This window comes from Telopea speciosissima, chromosome 11, assembly GCF_018873765.1.
Source record: "Telopea speciosissima isolate NSW1024214 ecotype Mountain lineage chromosome 11, Tspe_v1, whole genome shotgun sequence".
Lineage (NCBI taxonomy): Eukaryota > Viridiplantae > Streptophyta > Magnoliopsida > Proteales > Proteaceae > Telopea > Telopea speciosissima.
The window spans coordinates 33381668-33388998 of record NC_057926.1 but is presented as its reverse complement, the minus strand read 5'-3'; the positions used below and the strand labels follow the sequence as shown (position 1 = coordinate 33388998).

The 7331-nt window shown below is 39.2% G+C and overlaps 1 protein-coding gene across 1 annotated transcript; it reads right to left on the bottom strand.

Moving 5' to 3' along the window:
• Positions 1-6323: 6323 nt before the first annotated feature.
• On the bottom strand, positions 6324-7256 carry LOC122644981. Its single transcript, XM_043838336.1, has 2 exons — positions 7053-7256; positions 6324-6597 (listed from the first exon to the last, which is right to left on the bottom strand). Exons 1-2 carry the CDS (start codon positions 7254-7256, stop codon positions 6466-6468), a joined length of 336 nt encoding a protein of 111 aa, XP_043694271.1. The 3' UTR covers positions 6324-6465.
• Between the last annotated feature and the right edge of the window lie 75 nt (positions 7257-7331).

The window sequence follows — 7331 nt, the reverse complement described above, 5'->3', positions numbered from 1 at the left end:
CTGCCATAGGGATATCATAGAATCACACATCTATCACAAAAAAGTAAAATATAAAATATCAGATATTTAAATACCACTAACTAATACTGGTTGTATAAACTAATGTACCAGCACAAAACCGAGAGTGTCAACTGAATCTACATCTCTAACCTTTAGGTTTTGAAATGCACTGGTCCACTCAATACTTTGCAATTACTGTGGGACAACACTAACCTTTGACAGAATTGTCACCTTTGGGTAAACAATTATTCCTAGGTCAGTTTCTCCCTATATGTGTGTGTCTATTATTTTGGTCTTGGATGATGCTACCTTTGGGTGAGCTTCACCACTCTTTGCTGTTATAAGAATGAAATTTAAGTTATTGGGTATTATAACAAAATCAGATTTTACCACTTTGGTGGATTCCATCTGACCTTATTAGAGTACCCAATCACTCATGATGCAGCAATGGGGTGTTTGTTTATAAATTCAAACAATTCAATACATGAATATTATCACACACAACAATTCCATAAAGTTGTTCTGCATTACATCATGTCATAATGTTACATATGTTTGTGTACGATCAATAGGAAATAAGCAATGCAGGAACACATGTTTCAAGAATTGTAAAACACACTAAAAAGCTCATTGTGGGTCCCAGAAGCAATAATTGAAGCAAGTGAGGCATACCAGGGTGTAGGTCTCGAAAAGACCAGACGTAGTGGAAAAAACCCTGACATTAGACTCCTTCCCATGCTCTCTCATGCGCGGTTTGAAGCCGGCACGTAATATCACACGCGGCTGGTCAAACCCAGTCAAACGATCGGGTTGAATCGGGTTGGACTAGCTCAGTCTAACCCTGTTCAAATCGCTTGATCTGACCAACTCGGGTCGAGTTTATGTGTCAACAAACGGGTCATCTGACCCGACCAACCAGGTTTGGGCCTTGGATCTGGGTCAACCCATATTCCTCGGAGCGGGTTGCCCACTTAGATCGGGTCTGAGCTACCCATCTGCGTCGGGTTCGGTCTGGCCCACCTAGTCTGACCCACTTGGGTTGGGCTCGGTCCGACTCATCTGGGTGGGTCCTGGTCTGGTCCACCTGGGTCGGGCCTGGGCTGACTGAGTCATGACCTGCCACCTCACCGGGTTGACTTGGAAACCCTACCTAGTTGACCCGACGATGAATCGTCTGCCGCCGTTTTAAAATGTTTTTGTTTTTTAAACGCAAAATAGGCGCGTGAGATCCACGCGCTTTTTTCGGCGACGCGTGGAGACGATTTTGGCGAAACGGCTTACATGGTCGTGACCGCCTCGACCCCCTCTTCCATTTCATATAAAAATTTTAAAACTTTGGTGGTCGTACACCACCGACAGTGACCGTACAAGGTTGATCCGAAACCCGAAAAACTTTAAAAATTTCGTTTCAAGCTAGAACATGGATTCCAAATCCATATGGGTTGGCTCTAATGCCACTTGTAGGGATTTGGAAACCTCAATCACTCATTCACATGCCCATATAGATTTGGAATGCATCAATAAATAAGGAAGAACAAGACCTGCCCTTTTGGTTGATAACTGAAGTCGATCCTCAAGCCTTTCCTTCCCTTTAGCCTTTCACAGCCTTTCAGTTTTGCTCTCCCGTGAGTTGGAATTCAAAAATAACAAGTGACGGCTGTGGGGACCTTAGGGTTTAATATATAATATTCTCCCTGATCCTAATCACACTCCCACAATGTGTTAGGTCAGTAATACCCCTGACTTAACCTAGAGTGAATTATTATTTACCATATGGGCCCAATAAAGATAACTTATATTAATGAAGCCCAAAAACCCTACAAAGAGCAGTTAGAACTTAATAAAACAGATCATCATATATAAAATGTTAAAGAATGCTAACCAGTCATTGGGCGTGGCATGTACATGCGCCCAGACACAGCTACTCGTGAAATGACCGGTGCAACCCTGGTCCTTTCCGCCTTGGTGTGTCGGCCATTTCGTGCACGGCTGTTTCTGGGCGCAGGTACACGCTGCTCCCAGAGATTGGTTAGCGTTCCTTTTCCCATAATCCAAATTACATGATAAAAAATTAGAATGAATTAAAAAAAAAAAAAAAACTAAACGCAAAAATACAAATAATAAGAAATATAGTAACAAAAAAAAATGAATAAGAAATAAATTAAACATAAAATCAAAATTTATAATAATAAATTACATAACCATCCCATTAACTAACCTTTATCAAATCTACTTGCATGTGCAACTAGCAGCTTGCAATCCTAGATCTCTATTATTAAGTTTCATGGGTTCTTCATTGGTTCAAATTCAAAATTAAAGAAAACAAGTTACTGAAACCTAATAATAAGCAAGCAAAAGTTTTCATGCACGGCCGTGTATGTACACGACTTGCAATGAATGTAGTCAAATTGGCATAAATGCCAATTTGAAATGTCATAAAAACCCTTAGACCCCCTATTTGATGGACTTGATGGGAGAATCTCCCGTGTATGAATACCTTCCCCTAATAAGTTCATGAAAAACTAAGAACTCAAAATTAACCATAGTTAATAACAGGATGTACTGGCTCCAAAAACATAATTCAGTCTCCATTGAGTTTTAACCCCTTAGCTTCAAACCTTCTGAAGTTAAATAATTTGCAAACTTCCAAGCTTGCATGTTGAATCTGATTTTTGTTCAACTTAATCTCTTGTTGAGTCCCCATTCAATAGCAGTTCCATATCCCCTGACCCATGATATTGCCTAAGCTCTTATGGCTTAGGCTTCTTCTCTAGAGTGACTTCTTTAGAATATGTTGGACTACTCATCTTTTATTCTGTGAATTTTAAATCATCTGCTATGGTCCTTGCATTAATCCTTGTTTAGTTTTTGTCATGAGTTCATTGTGGAGTTCTTGCACCATCTTTTTATTGCAGAGGAGTTAAGACATTGACAAAACTGACAAGACCAAGAAGCAAATGACTCCAAGTGTACCCGGCTGTAGAGGATTAGAATCCTTTCGGATGGGCAAATGTTAGCTTCTCCTTTTGTTGGGCTTGATTCTGGAATGGGCTCCCTGCCACCATATGAGTTCTCTATGGTTCCTAACCTACAGGTCCACGATGGAGATTTAAATCTTGTGGATGATCTTGGGCTTCCCGATGAAGGCGGGAAAAAATAGTCCCACATCGAATATGAATAGGGAATGTGGGGGGTTTATAAGTACTTGAGCACCCTCTCCTTAATGGCTAGCTTTTGAGGATGAGTTCTACTCAAGTCCCTGACATGTATATCAGGGGTTAAAGCATTGCTCCTGAATATCGGGAGTGGAAGTAGGTAGTATAGCGCCTGAACTATGGTTGTGGTTAAATTCTGAGTATTGAGTAAATGTTGGAGGTCAATGTGACCTACATGTAGGCAACTTGCCGAAGCATGTATACCTTTGTATTGTGGATGTGGTCCCTTGGTAGGCCTGACCTTTTTTGGTTGAAGGCGAAGGTGCATACGAACTGTCGGCGATAATTATGTATATAGTGGAAGATTCAGCTCTGAGCAGCAATGTGTATGTTATGAATGCCTACAGTGTGTCAGTAGTTTTATTTGATTGGGGAACACCAAGAGTGAGTTAAGAAGACTGTAGGAAAATTTTGAAAGAAATTTTAGACATTGATTCACCCCCCCCCCCCCTCCCATCTCAATGTCAATCTGGGAACAACAGTTGCTACTCTTACATTATCCTTTTTCTTCCATTCTCAGGTTTATTGGTTTATGGAAGATCTCATTCTGCTTGAGCAGTTGATGATGTAATTTGATGTTTTCAAGTTTAAAGCATAGTTGGAAAACTGGGTTTTGACTGGGGCGAGTTGCCCGAGTCGAGTCAAATTTTGAAAAACCTGGTCAAGAGTCGTGTAGACTAGGCCAGGGCAAAAAATGACGAGGCTGGATCATAAATGGTCCAAGTCAAATAAGACTCTGTATTTTACCCGAATCATGACAAAATCGGCGAGTTTAATCATTTTTAAAAAAATCATAAAACTAGTTCACTTAGAAATAGAGTTAACTAAATAGTAATACTTGATTTTTTTTTTCCCATATTTTCTGTATTTTTATGATTTTTTTACTAATTTATACATATTTATTGCATTATAAAATTAAAAAACGTGATTCGTCTTGACTGGGATTGACAAGGCCGAGTCACCAAGTTTTTTTAGAAGACGAGTCGAGTCAGAAAACCTGGTTTTCCAACAATGGTTTAAAGTTTAAATTTCCTGTTTTAAGTTTTCATAATATAGAGTTTCACAATTTCAGGTTTCAAGCTTCACCCCACAAACCCCTAATGGTATTTAGAGAAAAAGAAAAGAGAGATTTTGAAAATTGGTGAACACAAAAGATGAAGAATCCATTAATTAAAAAAAATAGGGAAGAATCCAACTGTGATTCACCGTTAAATAGAGCTACCAATTTTTTCATGTGGCCACTGTATTAGGCAAAAATATCCTCTCAGGTTCCTGCCCAGTACAGTTTGTTCGATGCCTGTAATAAGATGGGGTGGACCCCACCCGGGCAGTGTGCTCAGGTAAGGGGTAAGGTGATCATTTTTGCCCTCCCTATGAGAGGAACCAGATGAACTGTACCAGGCAAGAACCTGAGAGGATAAAGATCATTGTATTAGGTACTTGATCGATACACCAAAAGCTCCAGAGTTGTTGAAATGTGTTAAATCAAGTCCTTTAACCTATCCCATACAAGGTTGACCCCATCTAGTGCCCATACACTAGAGTGGTCCCCATTAAGCACTTAACAGTATAACACATTGTGAAGAGTAGTATCTCTGTCCAACACATGGATTTGGTATCAGCATTGTATCCGTATCGATGGTACTTAACCGGTACTAGCACGGTTTACCATATTGGCCATGGTATCAAGCGTATCGGCCAGATCAGACGTGATGATTTAATAGAGGTTATAAATCATTGTAAAGTGTATCAGCTGATCGATAAATATGAATCAATAATTTTTATAAAATTCTGGATTATATGTTCTAAAAAAAAAATGGTCCAGCCAACTGTATCAGACCCATAGAGAACAATTCCACTGATACATATCAATATCGGTCGAGATAGATAATATTACCGATACCGTGATTTAAAACCATGGTCCAACAAGCAATGTGACCGATCCATGTCAAGGTACCCATGAATCTTGATCCAACAGTAATTACATATCAAAGAAGCCAAGATCAAACTAGACACAAAGTTGGCCCGGATCAACCCGGTCGGGCCAGCCCAATCCAAGTTCTTTCCAAGCAAAGTTGGTATAGCTGGTGGAATCATTGCAAACCATGGACTTTAACTAACTCCATCACTAAGCCCAGAAATTAGAAAAAGGTTAGAATGATTTCATCCTTGAAGTCCAAGCAAAGGTGGCTGTTGGGTGATTCTATCTGATATATATAAAGGAGCTCACTCCCTCTCAACATCCCCAGATAGCTTTACATTCTTTTGCCAGAGCCCAAAAGCAGGAAAAGGATCTAAAGAGACAATGTTTCAGGTGAAGAAGAGCTTTATCATATTCTTTGTTCTCTTCATTCTCATCCTCACCTCTTCAGTCTCTTCTTATTCTATCCACCCACCTGATGATGTTGTCCACTCTTCGTCGTCTGAGGTAGAAGAGCAAGTGGTGAAGTCCCAACCAAAATGGTCGAGGAAGCCATGGATGAATCATGGGAACTTTCGTGATCGAAAGAAACACCTCATTAGTTCATCAGATGAGCCTCCTTCTCAAGTTAGAGAGTTGTCTGTATAGCTTCTGCATCATTGAATGTGGAGGTGATTTGTGTGTGTTACTACTGTGGTTTGTGTAACCCACCTACCTCATGGGTTTATTACTGAGTTTGATTAGATATTGTTAAAGAAAAATTAAAAAAAAAAAAAGAATTTGAGTGTTGAATTATGAAATCTGAAGATGGATTAGTTACTCACTACTTATCAACTTGGTTGCTTCATTAACATGCCATCATTGCCATTCACGTCTTATGAGGGTGGGGTGAAGGTCAGTCATAAGCCCCAAACTTGTATTACTTCCCTGTATTTTGCTCTGGTTTTGCTCTGTTCACAAGGGTGAACTAGATTGGGGTGGGTTAGCCAAAATCTCTACTGAACATGTTAAATGACAGAAAACTATTTCAATGCTCTTATTGTCAATCATCATTCAATGTTAGGATTGAAATCACAGCCTAAGTTTGAAATCAGAATCATACATGCCAAGGGGGTTAATTCTAGTTGAATCCTAGTTCAATTAGAAAAGGGAAAAAGGAGGAGGAAGAGGAGAAGGGTGGAGGGATCAGAAAAGAAAAATACATGAAAACAGTTCTTAATAAGATGATAGTGAAAACAAATCTCAAGGATGACCAGCCAGTAACAGTCATTTTAGACCACAGATGCATTACATTCTTCCATTAGATTGATGATATTATCCTCTGCTGCACTAATTGGATGAGGAAGGACACTGATTTGTTCCACCAGCTTCAGATTCAAGGCTCGCCCCTTCCTTCATAACTGGCAAGTCAGCCCTCCTTTGTGTATTTGCTGGCTTTTGTTCCTTCCATATTCTTGAATCCTGATAATCAAGGCATTAAAGATCAGAAGCTCAAGAAGAAGCCTTTGCTAGCCTGTGGCAAAAGTTTCCCAAAAATGCTTTTGCTGGTATTTCCAAGAATCCATGAATGGGGGATCAGAGATCTCCCGTAAATTAAAGATACAAACAGATCTTTATAGAAACAATATTAAACAGATCTTTATAGAAACAATAATAATTCAGAAAATTAGCAAGGTAACCTCTCCTTACAGACAAAGACAAACTGACCCCTAAATGGATTCAGAAAATTTCTTGGCTAAGTGGAAAACATCTTCTATTTTTCTCCGAGTACTAGATAAGAGGGAGAATATATATCCAAAACCAGTGACTTTCATTCTTAATTTTACAGTATAATTAGTGAAATTCCAAGTTACTATCAATAAGAAAAGAAAATTTTAAGAAACATCAAAGAATTTAGTAAAACAATTCAAACTTACATTGAGAATGGAAGGTTCTGGTAAGGGGCATTTTACTGGTTGATCATTGTCCAGAGGCTCAATTGGGTGTTCAACTGCCTTAAACTCTATATCCACTTCAATTCCATGAGAGGCAGCTCCAGCAGTAGTACTACTAGGACAAATGCTCTCGGAATGCAGTAGTGGATGCGGTGGTGGAGATACTTGCCTCTCATCCTGCACCATAATAAGTTTCCTCAATTTAATAAAATTAATCCTTACATGTATGATTCCTAGATGTTTGAGAAGAAAGAAAGAAAG

What these genes read in the sequence shown, in the direction of transcription:
- LOC122644981 (XM_043838336.1), bottom strand. Translation starts at nt 7,256, where the DNA reads ATGGTGCAGGATGAGAGGCAAGTATCTCCACCACCGCATCCACTACTG. An exon ending in CAGAACCTTCCATTCTCAAT is followed by an intron (nt 6,598 to 7,052) that starts GTAAGTTTGAAT and finishes CTTGATTATCAG; the next exon opens with GATTCAAGAATATGGAAGGA.